The 18,045-nt window shown below is 44.5% G+C and overlaps 1 protein-coding gene across 1 annotated transcript; it reads right to left on the bottom strand.

Annotated features, from left to right (window-relative positions):
• Positions 1 to 379: 379 nt before the first annotated feature.
• Positions 380 to 17,210, bottom strand: LOC143942208 (DC-STAMP domain-containing protein 2-like). Its single transcript, XM_077463460.1, has 14 exons — positions 16,736 to 17,210; positions 15,004 to 15,174; positions 9,649 to 9,750; positions 7,826 to 8,014; positions 6,897 to 6,962; positions 6,443 to 6,656; positions 5,466 to 5,623; positions 3,804 to 3,968; positions 3,517 to 3,684; positions 2,910 to 3,010; positions 1,966 to 2,096; positions 1,651 to 1,872; positions 1,292 to 1,519; positions 380 to 560 (listed from the first exon to the last, which is right to left on the bottom strand). Exons 1-14 carry the CDS (start codon positions 17,208 to 17,210, stop codon positions 380 to 382), a joined length of 2,571 nt encoding a protein of 856 aa, XP_077319586.1.
• Positions 17,211 to 18,045: the final 835 nt, after the last annotated feature.

The raw sequence follows: 18,045 nt of genomic DNA, 5'->3' as shown, positions 1-18,045 counted from the left end.
CTCTACTCCCCCCTCTTCTACCCCCCCATTTCCCTCTACCCCCTTCTTCTACCCCCTATTTCCCTCTACCCCCCCTCTACCCTCTTTCCCTCTAGCCCCCTTCTTCTAACCTCTCCTTCCCTCTACCCCTCCCTTCTACCCTCTACCCCCCTCCCCTAACGCATCCCTCCCTATTAAACACTCTACTAAAGATGCAAACGCACAAATCTAAACACCCTACTGAGGTGTTCTAAAAGGTGAACTTAGCCTTCACGGTGCCTCCTCCCATGGCCTTCTTCATCACACTGGCCCATATCCAATCTCCGAGTCTCAAATCCTGCTTCTGTAGCCAGGGAAAAAGATGTGCCGTGGACGGAGATCTGGAGGATCTGGGTTTTCTTCAGATGCTGGCCCATGTCCCGTCACCCGGGTCTCCAATCTTACCCCTGTTGCCAAGGAATAAGCTGCTTCGGGGAATGAGATCTGGAGGCTCTCTGTATTCTTCAAGAGCTGGCCAGCTTTCCGCCTCTGAATCGCTGGTGTCTGATCTGTACTGGTAATCATAGTCATAGTCTGTGAGTCTGTAGTAAGAAAAGTGAAATGTGATATTAGTAATGGCCCCCCAAATAATTCTTAGCAGCCTTTCTCAACCAGGGGTTCCTTCAGATGGAAGACCCCCGCGCAGTGAGCAATGGCAGATTGATCTTTCACCCGCCCATCAAAATTATTTCAAGGGTTCCTCTGGGGTAAAAAGATTGAGAAATTCTTCTAAGGACTATAGGACAAATTTTTAATAGTTAAAAACTGCTCTATTAGATATACATATTGTGTGCCAAGCTTTGTCAACCAGGGTTCCTCAAGAGGTTGTCAGAAGACCCTTGGGCAGTGAGCATTGGCAAATTAAACTTTCACCCGCTCATCGAAATGATTTCAAGGGTCCCTCTGGGGTAAAACGTTGAAAATGGGTACCATATATGATGTAAAATAAATTAATACTGTTGAGCACAACCTAGCCAGAAAGACTAAATAAAAATTCTAGAAAGCTGCTCTCAAAGTGTTCTCTACACTCAAACATATATGATGTGACTTAATTTTTTTTTCCAAAGCTGCTCTACAAGATATTTCTCAACCAGGGTTCCTCCAGAGGTTATTAGAAGATCCCCATAAGCAATGAGCAGTGGCACATTGATCTCCACCCCCACCCAAATAAATTATTTAAAGGATTCCCTTGGGCTTAAAAGATTGAGAAAGGCTACTATATACTATATGATGATAATTTTTTTTCCAAGGTCGCTCTATAAGATATACATACTCAGACTCCGAGCTATCCGATCCGTGTTCACTGAAGCCGGAGCTTTCCCCATCGCTGTCCTGCTGCCTGGCCCCAATGTATTTCTGGACAACGTCTGTCTCCTTTCCCCGGCTTCTAACGATGTACTTCAGTCGCTTCTTCAGGGCTTCCTTCATCTTCCTCTTCTCTGTCCTCTTTCCCTTCAAGCTCTTCATCGCCTCGATCCAAAGTTCAAGCCTCTCATCACGTCTGAGGAGCAAAAAAAATAGAGAGAAAATGTAAGTATTAAAAAAAAACTAAAAACAAAAAAAAAAAAAAAAGACTTCCATTCATGTTTTAAGAATGTTAGATGTGTGAAGAAATAGAATGACAAAACTTACAGTTCCTCGTCGAGGTCCACTTTGTAGGCTAATGGACCCATACAGATGACGCAGATGTTGTGTAGGATTTCAAAGCAGTCCTTGCAGTACAGACCTATGCAACTGTTGGTTGTGCATTCCACAAAGTCCTTAATGGTGGCCGGCGTGGTCTTTTTGGCGCACGCCAAGCAGTACCGTTCCGTCGATCCGAAAAGCTTCGTCAGGAAGCCAAATCCAGGAATCCTATAGACAGAAGAACATGTTAGTCGCATTCACTAACTGGCACGGCAATATAGTAAAGTTCCATAGCGGAACCAAAAAAAAAATTAGACTTACTCTGCTGCAAGGGTCATCAGGGTGTTTGAGCGGCCCACGTTTTCTGTGTTCAACCGTACGTTCTTCTTCAAAGATCTTTCCAGATTCATCCTTTTCGTCAGCAGGTTGTTGAACAGAAAGCATATCCGTTCCTAAAAGAATACAAATCTTAGTTAATAAAAGTGAACTCTAGACAAGACTAAATATAAAGACTGAAGCTGTTGCAAAGTTTCTCACTTGGAGACCTTACAGGTAACGTCACCTCCTGAAGCAGGATGACAACACAAAGCTGCTGCCCTTCCCCACCCCCCTGCAATTAGCAGAAGTGTTGTCAGCCTGCCAAATGGGCCACTTGGCTGCATATGGGTCCTATCAGATAGGAAGCCCAACAGCCTAAGCCCTTGTACACGCGGTCGGACATTCAGACGGAAAATGTCCGATTGGACTGTGTTGTCGGATAATCCGACTGTGTGTGGTCTCCATCGGACTGTTTCCATCGGAATATCCGATGGACAAAGTTTTAGAGCTGGGCTATAAAACTTTCCGACAACATGATCCGATCGGACTTTGTCCGATTGTGTGTAGAGAATTCCGATCGGACAAAGTGCCACGCATGCTCAGATCAAATTCCTAGACCAAAGCTATTGGCTACTAGCCTGAACGTAGTCCCGTCGTAACTAAATAACGTCACCACGTTACCTACGATCGGATTTTCCGACAACTTTGTCCGACCGTGTGTATGCAACACCAGTTTCGGACAAAATCCCTCAGACAAAATCTGCCGGCTAACAACGCTGCCGCTAATTGATAGGCAGCTTGCAGCTGAAAGCGTTGTTGCTGGCAGGATCTCCAGGTAGGAAACTTTGCAAAAGGTTCACATTAGAAAAAAAAAATAATAATAAATAGCGGAACTGCTTTTTAGTCCTCTGCCTGCTGAAGTCATAGACAGAACGTGGTCAACTTACCTGCTCCCTTTCTGGAAAGTAACTCGCGCAAATGGTCCGTTTCAGCCTGTGGATGTAGACTCCAAAGAACGACGCGAAGAAGGCGAAAATGAACAAACCAGCTGTGAACAGAGAAAAGAAGAGGGTTAGTCATACTTATGTTTTCTGAGGAAAACCCTGGTGATTGGTTTATATTAGAGGAAGAACAACTTATCCCCCCAGGACCAGTAATTCTCAACCAGGGTTCCTCCAGTGATTGCTTGGGATTACTTGATCTGTGGCTAATAGACCCCCCCCCCCCCACGATTTTTCATGGTTACTGCATAGTTCAGGGCCAACATCACATGGCACAATCAAGACACTAGTGCTTTTTTTTAGTTAGGGGGCATTTAGACCACTACTGTAAAGGTATTCTTCCAACTGGCCATTGCTGTAAAGGGCATTTTTCCCATTGACTCCCAGTAAATTGGTTTTAGTAGGGGTTTCCCCCTAAGACCTAATAAACTATTTCAAGGGTTCCTCGGGAATAGAAAAGCTGCTCTGGATTATACAACTCCAGTGTAGCAATTAAAGGTGTCTCCTCCAGAAATAAAATTCTCTAGGAGCTTGTCGGAAAACAGTAACTTACCAATTATAATATAGCCGTAGTAATTTGGCTCCGAAGGTACAGGGATGCATTGCTTGGAGATCACGGTGTAGTCTTTTTGCCCGATGGCATCCAGCGTGTCTGCCAGCTCGGCAAGGATGTCGTTGATAAAGCCGCTTCCTGTAATGTTGACTTTCATAAAATACGGTGCTGGCGAAGAAAGAAGAATTAGAGGTCGTTATTGTCATATCAGCATTTATACTATTATTATTATTATTATTATTATTATTATTATGTGTTCAGCCTCAGGATATGTTGGGGATACTTACCTTTCACAACAATGTCTCCATTCAGGACAGAAGAAATCGCTGCTATGGCCCAGTACACACCATAGTCGGCAGCGATAATAAAAGAGACGATCAGCTGGCTCCGGAATATATTCATGATCTCAAACGTACATCCCTTTTTCTCCTTTCTGGTCAATGTCCAGGCCACTGTAAAGTGGAACAGAAAAATAAAAATGATGAGTGACGTTACATCATGATCATCTTATATCGACATCTAGTTATTTTTTTTTCCATTTCAAATGAAGTAGGGAAAGGGTTTTATTCTCTGTCAGATTATTTTTGCCATCTTTGTCCTGTTTGAGAGGGTTTTTCTTCACTTCCTGTTTTCTAGACGTGACAGGAAGTGAGAGGAAATGTCTCCAAAGTAGCACATTGCCATGGTGTTACCTGAGTGCCCCCATTAGTGGATTTCCGCTCCTGTTACTGTTTTCAAGACAACTTAAAGGGGTTGTAAATGTTTTTTCACCTTAATGCATTAAGGTGAAAAAACATCTGACAGTGTCTGCGCCCCAAGCCCCCCCCCCCCCCCCCGTTTTACTTACCTCATCCCTCGAAAATCCCGCGCTCGCCCCCTTCGTCCTTTCCACCATTCAGCCTGGCCGCTGATTGGCTGGAGTGGATGGATGGAAAGCAGCGCAGCCATTGGCTCACGCTGCTGTCAATCACATCCACTGGCGTGGAGCGCCGGGCCGTGTGATACAGCGAGCGGCTATAGCCGCCGGCTGTATCATGGGAGCGCGCCCGCAGATGCTTCTCACCATGCGAGGGAGCTTGCATGAACGTGAGAAGCACCTGCGGGAGGAAGCCGAGACAGCCGCCGAGGGACCCCAGAAGAGCAGGTTCGGGGCCACTCTGTGCAAAACGAGCTGCACAGTGGAGGTAAGTATAACATGTTTGTTATTTTAAAAAAAACTCACATTACAATCCCTTTAAGCCATGTACACACGATCGGACTTTCCGGCGGACCAGAGTCCGTCGGACAATTCGATCGTGTGTGGGCTCCAGCGGACTTTTTCTTCTCAAAAGTCCAGTGGACCTAGAAATAAGACTGGCTTCAAATTTTCGGCCGGACCCAGCTTTTAGCGGACAATCCTTTTGTCTGTGTGCTAGTCCGATGGACTAAAACCAACGCTAGGGCAGCTATTGGCTACTGGCTATAAACTTCCTTATTCTACGTCATCACGTTCAAATCCGTCAGACTTTTGGCATGATCGTTTGTGGCCAAGTCCATTCGTCTGAAAGTCCGGAGGACCTCAGCTGCAAAGTCTGTCGGATTGTCCGCCAGAAAGTCCGATCGTGTGTACGAGGCATTAGAGTAGCGATGGTGAACCTTGGTACCCCAGATGTTTTGGAACTACATTTCCCACGATGCTCAATTACACTGCAGAGCGCATGAGCATCATGGGAAGTGTAGTTCCAAAACATCTGGGGTGCCAAGGTTTGCCATCACTGACTTTTAGAGTTTTAGATCTTCTCTTACTTTCAGTCCAGGTGACAATGGTCAGTAGGACGGGTAGAGAGTGTAAAACTCCATAGAAGGGAAACAGAAAGCAAAAATAACATGGCAGGGGATCCAACCTTGAATCCGAAGCCCTGACTTCATTTAAAGATGGGTAAAAAAAAGTTAAGACCACTCATGCTTACTTGGTCGGATCAGGTGGTAAGATTCCTTCGTGGAGAGAGGCAGTAGGGTTGTCAAGCCTTGCTTGAGCCTCCTTGCATCTATACCAATGAATTTCCGTGTGATGTAAACGTTGTCAAAGTTGTCATCGTTGGTATAATTTCTAAGATAACTGAAAGCCCTGGAAAAAGAAAGAAAGAAGGCAAGGGTTACAAATGGTATACATGGGACATGGTCTATCTCTAGCTCCGAGGTGGGTTACAAATGGTGTACACAGGACATGGTCTATCTCTAGCTCCGAGGTGGGTTACAAATGGTGTACACAGGACATGGTCTATCTCTAGCTCCAAGGCGAGTTACAAATGGTATACACAGGACATGGTCTATCTCTAGCTCCAAGGCGAGTTACAAATGGTATACACAGGACATGGTCTATCTCTAGCTCCAAGGCGAGTTACAAATGGTATACACAGGACATGGTCTATCTCTAGCTCCAAGGCGAGTTACAAATGGTATACACAGGACATGGTCTATCTCTAGCTCTGAATGCCGGTCAGACGGCGAGGGAACACAGAGGCATGCATATGATAGGCACACACGCTGCATATGATGGGCACACAGGTATGATGGGCACACAGGCTGCATATGATAGGCACACAGGCTGCATATGATGGGCACACAGGCTGCATGTGATGGGGCACAGTGGCTGCATGTAATGGGGCATAGTGAGGCTGCATTTGATGGGCACAGTGAGGCTGCAATTGTTTTCCCCAGAATTTTTTTGTTAGTTTTCTCCCAACCCCCCCCCCCCCCCCCACCACCACCCCCCAAAATAAATGTTGAGCACCAGCCGCCCCTGGCTGAGGTGTACATGGGGCCTAAAGCTGTTGAGGAGCTAAAAGTCCAAGCTGGTAGCTTGTAGGCCCTGTAGATGAAGTGGTAGGAAAAAGATAGCCCATTACTTTAAAAAAATAAATAAAGGAAAATAAATGGTACTTACCAATAGTAGGTGACGATGGCGATAAGGAAGACAGAGTAGGAGAATATATGCAAGATCTCCCGGTAAGGATCGAGATCCTGTTTCACTTCCTCCATGATGTCTCTAGCAATGGTGAATACACTCTTGCTAGAGTTGACTATTCCGCCAAGATCATAGTTGATGGTCATATTGTAGTCAAATTTATTCTTCAGATCTTGCAAAATAACTATGACAGCTGCAAAAAGAGAAACAAGGTTAGAGATTTATTGCTGATTCTTTTTACGGGTTTACAAAAATTTTGAAGGCTAAGTCCACCTTTTACAAACCAGGGAGAAGAACCACCACACTCCTTTACGGGGTGGATGGTTTGGTTGTGGAGGGGTCCATTTGTAGTATGTTACATCCTAAATATGGGGGTAACATGGTCCAAAAGATGGAGTTAGCCTTTAATTTTGAGAAATGTTGTTATACTTACGAGCTTTAATGTTCTTCTGTATATATTCTCCTACGTAGGATGGTATGACACAGATGACGGTGGCAACTGCAAAAGAAAAACAGAAAGCATAAAGATTAGAGTCAAGTCGTAATAAGGTCAATGTAACTCTTCATGAACACCTAAGAATTTGGTTATCAGGGGATGTGGTGTGTTTTCCAAATACCAACCAACCAACCAAGGCATGTTTGATGCATCAAAAAAATTAGCCTTGTTTCTCCAAGAGTTCAGTTATCAGAGTATTTTGGTATGTTTTCCCCATACCAGGCAACCAACCAACCAACCAATGAAGGCAAGTTTGATGGGTCAGATAAATTAGCCTTGTTTCTCCAAGACTTCAGTTCAGGGGTCAATGTAACTCTTCATGAACACCTAAGAATTTGGTTATCAGGGGATGTGGTGTGTTTTCCAAATACCAACCAACCAACCAAGGCAAGTTTGATGCGTCAAAAAAATTAGCCTTGTTTCTCCAAGAGTTCAGTTATCAGAGTATTTTGGTATGTTTTCCCCATACCAGGCAACCAACCAACCAATGAAGGCAAGTTTGATGGGTCAGATAAATTAGCCTTGTTTCTCCAAGACTTCAGTTCAGGGGGTCAATGTAACTCTTCACGAACACCTAAGAATTTGGTTATCAGGTGTGTTTTCCCCATACCAACCAACCAACGAAAGTTTGCTGAGTCGGATGAATTAGCCTTCTTTCTCCAGGAGACAAGTGGAATTTCTTAAAAGACCTTATGAGTCGTGAAATGTGCCAGTTCATGAAGGATTACATCCCCTTTCATCCATTGCTACATTCGATTTTCAATCAGAAGCAAAATGGTGGTCATGAAAATGAACTTGACCACACTGACAGCCGAGTCCTAATTTTTTTGACAATAAAAAACAAAACAAAAAAAAAGCAAACATACCTTTGGCCACTTCGCATAGCCATGTGAAGCCGTCTACGATGTTACAAAGAACGCCGGCTCCAATGTCCAAGCAATTATTCTTGGCATCTGCGAAGGCCCTGGTGCACTTCTTGTGTGGATTCAAAAGCTCTTCATTGCAGATGTCCCCGATGCTATGAATGAAGGCCCATATGTGACCGAGTGTCTTGCCTACAAGAAAAAAATAAGATCAGTCATGTCATCTACAGGAATGGACAGTAGAAGTAAAATAAAAAAAAAAAAAAAAAAAAAAAAAAAAAAGCCCCCCTCCTATCCTCGTCCACCTCTTCTGGTCTAGTAATTGAGGTTAACTAACCCTTTAAGGAAAGGGTAAAAGCTATCATTTGTGGTGCTATATTGATAAAGCATTGAATGTGACATTCACCAAACATTGGTGTATCAAAGGGGTAGTCAACGGCGCACACCTGCTACTAATATGTGCAAATTGCAAATCAAGTGATGAAAATCACATAATAGAATATCTTAAAATACGTGATGACCCGTAGATTGGGTGAAAATTATTTCATACCTAATATAATATTGAAAAAATCCCTAGGAGTGCGTATTGTTAATAAAAGGTGCTTGATGAAAAACGCATAGTGCTCTTGAAAATTATAAATACCCAAAAATACAAAAAAACAAAGAACACAAAAAACAAAAAATATATATAAAAAAATAAAATACCAAATCACAATCCTGTACTTTATGCGATTCCAAAATCGCTAAGTGGAGATATATCGCAAATGTATATTGCAAGTCCAGCAGTAAGATGTTATAAGCAAAAAGAAAATCTCATTGAATTGCAATCGTGTACTTTATGCGATTCCGAAATCGCTAAGTGGAAGTATATCACAAGTGTATATTGCAAGTCCAACAGCAGGATGTTATAAGCAAAGAGAAAATTTCGTTAAACCAGTAAAAATCTGAAAAAACAATCAAAATGTCTTTTAAGACGAAAGTGACAAAGTGCTTCAGTGCTTCAGAGTTTCCTGGATGACGACCGGTGCGTTTATAGTAAAAAATTCTCACTCACCAGCTCCCCATCCCCTTATGGCGTTAATGCGCCTCCACAGTGTGAGCCCCTGTGTTCTTTGTTTTTTGTATTTTTGTATTTTTGGGTATTTATAATTTTCAAGAGCACTATGCGTTTTTCATCAAGCACCTTTTATTAACAATACGCACTCCTAGGGATTTTTTCAATATTATATTAGGTATGAAATAATTTTCACCCAATCTACGGGTCATCACGTATTTAGTTTTAAGATATTCTAATATGTGATTTTCATCACTTGATTTGCAATTTGCACATATTAGTAGCAGGTGTGCGCCGTTGACTACCCCTTTGATACACCAATATACTATTCACCTCTCAGGTGATTATAACAGGAAGTGGCAGCCCCTGTCTTTACCACTAGGGTATGTATTTATTTATTTATTTATTTATTTTTTCATTTATTCTTTTTGATTCCAAATATCTTTTCATATATAATATAAAATACCTTTATTCACTTTAATCACTTTTTTACTCCACCATATTTTATATTTTAATAGATTTAGGGTCCATAGCGCACCTTTACCCCCTTTTTGACTTTTTCCATTCACCAAACATTCACTGCATGTATTTTTAATGACAGCGAATATGTGAATGTAACATTGAATGCTTTATAAATATGCCCCCCCCCCCCCCAGGTGTCATCTTTACAGATAATAGACACATCTAGCGACGTCTGTCTGCTTTTTATTTTCCTTCACTTGAGGAGCCCCATCTCTACCCACCAAACCCCGAACATGAAAATGTTACTTACCAATCACTTTCATCCGTTCTCTGACTTTTTGGAAGAAATTCTTAGCTTTTCCAGCGACATGTTTTACTTTTCCCGCAATATTCTTCAAGTAGCTCAAAACATCTGCAGGAGAGAAGAAAAATACATCATAAGTTTAAAATGCTCCATTGTCCAATTCCCAAAGCTTCAACGCCGAAATAAGATCTTTATATTGGCCTTTGTGTACCTTTCATTTTAATAATAATAATAAATATCTATCTATCAATTTTCTATCTATCTACCTATCTCATATCTATCTATCTCTCCCTCTATCTATCCTTCCCTCTATCCATCGATCCCTCTATCTATCTATCTATCTATCTATCTATCTCTCTATCAATCGATTCTTCTATCAATCCCTCTATCTATCTATCTATCGATCCCTCTATCTATCTATCGATCCCTCTATCTATCTATCTATCTATCTATCTATCTATCTATCTCTCTATCAATCGATTCTTCTATCAATCCCTCTATCTATCTATCTATCGATCCCTCTATCTATCTATCGATCCCTCTATCTATCTATCTATCTATCTATCTATCAATTGATCCTTCTATCGATCCCTCTATCTATCTATCGATCCCTCTATCTATCTATCTATCTATCTATCAATTGATCCTTCTATCGATCCCTCTATCTATCTATCGATCCCTCTATCTATCTATCTATCGATCCCTCTATCTATCTATCCATCGATCCCTCTATCTATCTATCCATCGATCCCTCTATCTATCTATCCATCGACCCCTCTATCTATCTATCCATCGACCCCTCTATCTATCTATCTATCTATCTATCTATCTATCTATCTATCTATCTATCTATCTATCTATCTATCAATCGATCCTTCTATCGATCCCTCTATCTATCGATCCCTCTATCTATCTATCGATCCCTCTATCTATCGATCCCTCTATCTATCTATCGATCCCTCTATCTATCTATCAATCGATCCTTCTATCGATCCCTCTATCTATCAATCGATCCTTCTATCGATCCCTCTATCTATCCATTGATCCCTCTATCTATCTATCTATCCATCTATCTATCGATCCCTCTATCTATCTATCTATCTATCTATCAATCGATCCTTCTATCGATCCCTCTATCTATCCATCGATCCCTCTATCTATCCCTCTATCTATCGATCCCTCTATTTATCTATCGATCCCTCTATCGATCCCTCTATTTATCTATCGATCCCTCTATCTATCTATCCCTCTATCTATCTATTGATCCTTCTATCTATCTATCCCTCTATCTATCTATCGATCCCTCTATCTATCTATCGATCCCTCTATCTATCTATCTATCTATCGATCCCTCTATCTATCTATCTCTCTATCAATCGATCCTTCTATCAATCCCTCTATCTATCCATCGATCCCTCTATCTATCCATCGATCCCTCTATCTATCTCTCTATCAATCGATCCTTCTATCGATCCCTCTATCTATCCATCAATCCCTCTATCTATCTATCTATCTATCTATCTATCTATCTATCTATCTATCTATCTATCTATCTATCTATCTATATCTATCCCTCACATATCTATCTATTCATATACATAATTGCTTTCTTATGAACCACTTGAAGCCCACCATATAGCCGAAAGACAGCTACAGCGCAGGCTTAACCGCTTCAGCCCCTGACCAGAGCATTATTTTTGCGATTTGGCACTGCATCGCTGTAACTGACAATTGCGCGGTCGTGCGGCGTTGCACCCAAACAAAATTTACGTCCTTTTTTTCCCCCACAAAAAACAGAGCTTTCTTTTGGTGGTATTTGATCACCCCTGTGGTTTTTATTTTTTGCGATATAAATAAAAAAAGAGCAACAATTTTGAAAAAAAAAAAAAAAAACACAATATTTTGTACTTTTTGCTATAATAAATATCCCCTTTTTTTTAAAAAAAAAAGCTAAATTTTTCTCAGTTTAAGCCGATATGTATTTTTCTACATATTTTTGGTTAAAAAAAAAAAAATCGCCATAAGCGTATATTGATTGGTTTGCGCAAAAGTTATAGCGTCTACAAAATAGGGGATAGATTTATAGCATATTTTTTTTTATTTTATATTTTTTACTAGTAATGGGGGCGATCTGCGATCCTTGACTGCGACATTATGGTGGACACATTGGACAATTTTGACATGTTTTTGGGACCACTGGCATTGTCACTGGCAGTGAAGGGGTTAACCACTAGGGGGCGATCAAGGGGTTAACTGTGTTCCCTGGGAGGTGATTCTAACTGAAGGGGGGAGGGGACTGACTAGAGGAAGTGACGGATCATGGTTCCTAGCTCATAGGAACACACGATCTGTCACTCCTGTCAGAACAGAGATTTGTGTGTTTACGCACACTTGTCCCTGATCTGTGTCTCCTGCTCACAATCGCTCGTGGCTGGCGGTCACCTCGACCGTCGTGCCACGAGCATCGGCACCCCCAGCTGTGCAGCGGGCGAGCACGCGCCTGCTATCCTGCCCCCGCGTACCGACATATATCTGCGACGGTTCACGCAAGGGAGCCAACCTGCCACAGTGTAACTGCGGCGGCTGGTCGGGAAGCAGTTAATTGCGTGCCCCGCTCTGTGATCACTTGTCCTGGCCCTTTACCATGTGATCAGCTATCAGCCAATGATCGCCCCTGATGTTAACCCCTTCCCTACCAGTGTCATTAGTACAGTAACAGTGCGTTTATTTAAGCACTGATTGATGTAATAATGTGACTGGTTCCCCAAAAAAGTGCCAGAAGTGTCAGTTAGGTGTCCAATTTGTCCGCTGCAATGTCGCAGTCACGCTAAAAAAAACACTGATTGCTGCCATTACTAGTAAAAAAAAAAAAAAACAGCCATAAAAATATCGTTTGTACAAAATATTGTACAAAAAAGTACAAAATATTGTGTTTTTTTTTTTTTCAAAATCGTCGCTATTTTTTTGTTTATAGTGAAAAAAAAAAAATGCAGGTGATCAAATACCAAGAAAGCTCGTAGGAAAAAAGAAAAAGGAGATCAATATTATTTGGGTGCAACATTTCACGACCTCGCAATTGCCAGTTAAAGTAACGCAGTACTGTATCAAAAAAAAAAAAATGGCCTGGTCATTGAAGGGAGGTAAACCTTCCGGGGGCTGAAAGAATCGGCTGCAATGCAACTCAACACCCAAAAAATATGTAGGCTGGTGTTTGTTGCAGCTCAGTGCGCTGCAATTGAGGTGCATGGAGGAGGGTGGTGCATTGCAGTGCAGATTTGTTGTTGCGATGCACTGAGTGCACCAATGCAATTCATCAATCAGGGCTCTGCTAAGCAGAGCCGGTACAAGAGATGGGCGGGAGGGACAGGTGCCCTGGGCGGCAGAGCCGGTACAAGAGGTGGGTGGGAGGATCAGCATCAGTGGGCGGCAGAGCCGGTACAAGGGATGGGCGGGAGGGAGGGGCGGGTGCCCTGGGCGGCAGAGCTGGTACAAGGGGTGGGCGGGAGGGACTGGTGCCCTGGGCGGCAGAGCCGGTACAAGGGGTGGGCTGGTGCCCTGGGCGAAGTGTGAGAGGGGCAATATCAGGGCCGTCTTTAATGCAGGGCAAAAGCAGCTGCCCCTGAAGCCCGCGCTGCCTTAGAATAGTTCTCCGGGTGTAGAGGTCACAAACAGAGCTGTTCCGTCCTCCCCGTTTGCTCTCCTGGCCGGGTTAACACAAGCTGCCACACTGACGGGAGGAGAAGAGCTGTGGGTTGTGTGTGTGTAAGAGCTGACTCATCTTGCTTCTCCCTCTGTCAGGAGCTGCAGGATCAGAGTGGCTGGCCTGTGATAGGGAGAGAGGCAGATCGGTGGTCCGGGGGTATACAGAGGAGGCTATGGAAGGGGGGTGGTATACAGAGAAGGCTACAGACAGGGGGGTATACAGAGGTGACTATGGAAGGGGGGTGTACAGAGGTGGCTGTGGACAGGGGGTTATACAGAGGAGGCTATGGAAGGGGAGGTATACAGAGGAGGCTATGGAGGGGGTATACAGAGGAGGCTATGGAGGGGGTATACAGAGGTGGCTGTGGACAGGGGGGTATACAGAGGTGGCTGTGGACAGGGGGGTATACAGAGGAGGCTATATAAGGGGGGTATACATAGGTGGCTGTGGACAGGGGGTTATACAGAGGTGGCTATGGAAGGGGGGTATACCTAGGTGGCTGTGGACAGGGGGTTATACAGAGGAGGCTATGGAAGGGGGGTATACAAAGGAAGCTATGGAAGGGGGGGGGTTATACAGAGGAGGCTATGGAAGGGGGGGTATACAGAGGTGGCTATGAAAGGGGGGGTATACAGAGGAGGCTATGGAAGGGGGTATAGAGAAGAGGCTATGGAAGGGGGGGGTATACAGAGGGGGCTATGGAAGGGGGTGTACAGAGGAGGCTATAGAAGGGAGTTATAGAGAGGAGGCTATGGAAGGGGGAACAGAGGAGTCTATGGAAGGGGGTGTACAGAGGAGGCTATGGAAGGGGGTGTACAGAGGTGGATGTGGAAGGGGGGTATACAAAGGTGGCTGTGGACGGGGGGGGGTGTATACAGAGGTGGATGTGGAAGGGGGTGTACAGAGGTGGCTATGGAAGGGGGGGTATACAGAGGAGGCTGTGGACAGGGGGGGGTACAGAATTGGCTGTGGACAGGAGGGATACAGACGTAGGCGGGGGGTAGAGAGGTGGATGGGGAGTACAGAGGTGGCTGTGGATGGTGGGGTACAGAGGTGGCTGTGGATGGGGGGGGTACAGAGGTGGCTGTGGATGGGGGGGGTACAGAGGTGGCTGTGGATGGGGGGGGTACAGAGGTGGCTGTGGATGGGGGGGTACAGAGGTGACTGTGGATGGGGGGGTACAGAGGTGGCTGTGGATGGGGGGGTACAGACGTGGTCGGGGGGTAGAGAGGTGGACAGGGGGGTACAGAGGTGTCCGTGGACAGGGGGGCTATACAGAGTGTGTGTACGTTTTTTTGGGATGTTGGGGTGAAGAGCAAAATTGCATGGGGGGGGAGCCCAGGAAAATGCTTGCCCAGGGTACAAACAATATTAAAGACAGCCCTGGGTGGGTTGTTAGCAGGCATAAGAGTAACAATAGTGTGTGTGTGTATGTGTGTGGGGGGGGTCATGTAAAGGGTGAAATACTGTGTGTAGGATGATAATTGAATTTGTAGTGTTTTAAGTAGATTCTTGTTTTGAAAAGACATTGATTCTTTCTTAAAAATGGGGGGGGGGGGGGGGGGCGCAGATTGTCATCTTCGCCCTGGGCACCAAATGGCCTTATCCCAGCACTGCCGTCATGAAGGGGCCCTAAGGGCCACAATAATTCTACTTACTCCTTAGCGGTTCCTTGACGCGCTCCACGATCTCGATGGTCTGATTCATGACAACTTGCACACCACATGCGCTGGAATTCGTGACCCGCTGAACGTTCTCCAACACGTTGGCAGCTGGTCCGTTCATGGCCATGGAAAGGATGATGAGCAGGATGATGGTCCTCGCGTATCCTAAGAGAGAGAGAATTTTTAATTAATACAACAAGACATTTTTTAGAACAAGAACTGGATTGCATGAAAGGTCTGCACCATGCGACTGGGCATGGGACCTGCATTGGAGGCGTCATTAACTTAACATTGACCCCGTTACCTTCTGGGACACAAATGTCCCAAAAGGCAACGGGGCCGCTCAACGAAGAGGAGGAACCGCCGCGGAATAGGAAGAGGCAGATTAGGAAGACTGCTTAGCAACAGCGTTTCAGGTAAGTGAATTTTTTTTCCTTTTTTATTTTATTATTTTTTTTTTATTATTTTATCAATTAATTTTTTTTTTTTTTTTGGGTGGCCCTCCACTTTAAGGTGTCAAAATAAAAAAATAAAAAAGAGGAAGAAACGCACAAGTATGCATTGAAAATGTATAAAAATGAGTGTGAAAGTGCATGGAAAAAATGCGTCGGTAATGCAGAAACTGCAGTGTGAAACAGCCCCGAGTGTGGTAACGTACTGTCTTTGGGTTCATCTACACCAGGTGCTTTCCAGTGCGTTTCTGAAACCGCTTCTGGAATGCATGTGCGGTGTTCGCTGTGTATTCATATGGCCCTGAAGGATAACGACGCCCAAAACAGACAGTGGTCACCATGTATTGCAATGGCCCTTTGTACTAGAGTTGCCACCTCATCCCTTTAAACCCGAACACATATGAATTACACGGGTTCCGAGGCTAATTTAATGCAGATAAGGCACCAAGCAGGGGCAGGACTCACAATTCGGGCTCTCGGGCACTGCCCGAGGGCCCCATGCCACCAAGGGGCCCCATCAGGGTTGCCAGCCTCAATAAAACCAGGGACAGTATGTAAAAATCTGCGTTTAAAAAAAAAAAATCCCAAGATTATAGCTGCCCCGCCTCTCCAGTACCTTTTCAGTGTGTGTATATGTGTATTCTGTGTGTGTATACTGTGTGTGTGTGTATATACTGTGTGGCCATAATCTATTGTCCGGGGGCCCCATAATCTCCTATTGCCCGGGGGGCCCATAATCTCCTATTGCCTGGGGGCCCCATAATCTCCTATTGCCCGGGGGGCCCATAATCTCCTATTGCCTGGGGGGCCCATAATCTCCTATTGCCCGGGGGGGCCCATAATCTCCTATTGCCCGGGGGGGGGGGGCTCATAGTCTCCTATTGCCCAGGGGGCCCCATAATCTCCTATTGCCCAGGGGCCCCATAATCTCCTATTGCCCAGGGGCCCCATGAGTTTTCAGTCTGCCTCTGGCACCAAGTGAGTTTAATTACCACCTTAATCAGCCCCAGAACCCGTGTAATTAATATGTGTTCAGAGGGATGAGGTGGCAACCCTACCCTGGTTCATACCACTGCTTCTAACAGAAGTGCAACCTGCACCAGAATGCTTCAAAACGCATGAAAATTCACCAAAGCGCACATTGTCCTAATGAAAATAAAGTGTTTTTAAGTCTCAAAACCCAAAAAAATAAAAAGAGGAAAAAAAATGCCACTGGAACTCTTAAAATGGCATCACGAAAACCCAAAACCTATTGGAGACTTCTAGAAACTCACCGGAAAAGAGATGGGGCATCATCAAGAAGACGGTGACCCGGATGTTGATTGAGAAGGCCATGCCGATGCAGAGGAAGAAGCCCATGGCGATGGTGGAGTAGATGCAGAAATAGATGTTGTAGCTCTCGTAGAAGATCACCAGATATCCGTAGATGCTGATGAGGACCAATCCCATCAGGAACGCAAAGAAGCTGGATAGGAATTTGGCCCACCGGCCCCTCTCCTTCAGCCCTCCGGCTCTTTTGTCGTCGTCGTCAAAATGGTCAAGCCCTGTGATCTGAGTGGGGTCCTTCAGATCGGCGGCCCTGGGGCACCAATCCGGGCAGCAGTCCCGTTCACAGATCTCGGAACACTGGCAACATTGCGAACACGCGCCGCAGCAGGCCCGGAACGCAATGCACGGGTTGACGTAGGAGCAGAACGTCCTACAACACCCCCCCACATACTCACGAGGGCTCTGATAGGTGCGGCTCATTTTTTTGTATCTTTGGTAAATTACCAATAAAAATACTAAAGATCTCAAAAAAAAAAGCAAAGTACTACTGGTTATCACCAGGTACAAATATCAGTTACTTCCGCTGAGATTTCCCAAAAAAACTTGAGAATTCCAAAGAATTATGAGAGCGTCACAAAGACACAACCTCACTCTTCCAGCCGTAGCAAGAACTGACACTGACAGCCGGCAACCTCTAAATTTATCTGTGCCTGCTCTGATGTCACTAGTGGGAGGAGCCAATCACTGCGCAGGAAGACAGAGCCACTGTTGCCATAGCAACAGTGGCAGTTGGGAGCTCAGAATATGAATCTGGCAGTTAGAAAAAAAAACTTAACCCCTTCCTGTCCACAACAAATCTTTTCACCTTTCAAACACTTGTTCAATTCTGCAATTTTTTAAATAGAAAAATAATATATTATGACGTGTTCACCACTCACTGTTATCTCACATGTATATTATTATTTATTATTATTAAGTGTTCTTATAAAGCAGGCATTTCCAGAGTCCGGCCTCATGATCCGGTTTTGAACGGCCCGGCCGGTGTTCTGGGATGAGGGCGACCGCGCAATTGTCAGTTAAAGCGACTCAGTGCCGAATCGCAAAAAAGGGGGTAAATCCTTCCAGGATTGAAATGGTTAAAAAAAGAGAAGGGGGGGCACACAGTGACGTCACGTGTCATCAAAAGCGGCTTTACTGACAACGATCAGCAGCGAAATTCAACAACGTAATTTCCGGTCGGAAGTCCCGCCGAATTCTCCTCCACACAAGCTATAGAAAGCCCGAGCGTGAGCGTTGGCGCTACTGCGCATGTGCG

This window comes from Lithobates pipiens, unplaced genomic scaffold (genome assembly GCF_037356315.1).
Source record: "Lithobates pipiens isolate NorthernLeopardFrog02 unplaced genomic scaffold, aLitPip1_a1.2 Scaffold_30, whole genome shotgun sequence".
Lineage (NCBI taxonomy): Eukaryota > Metazoa > Chordata > Amphibia > Anura > Ranidae > Lithobates > Lithobates pipiens.
The sequence above is the reverse complement of the archived record's forward strand: the minus strand, read 5'-3'. Positions and strand labels throughout refer to the sequence as shown.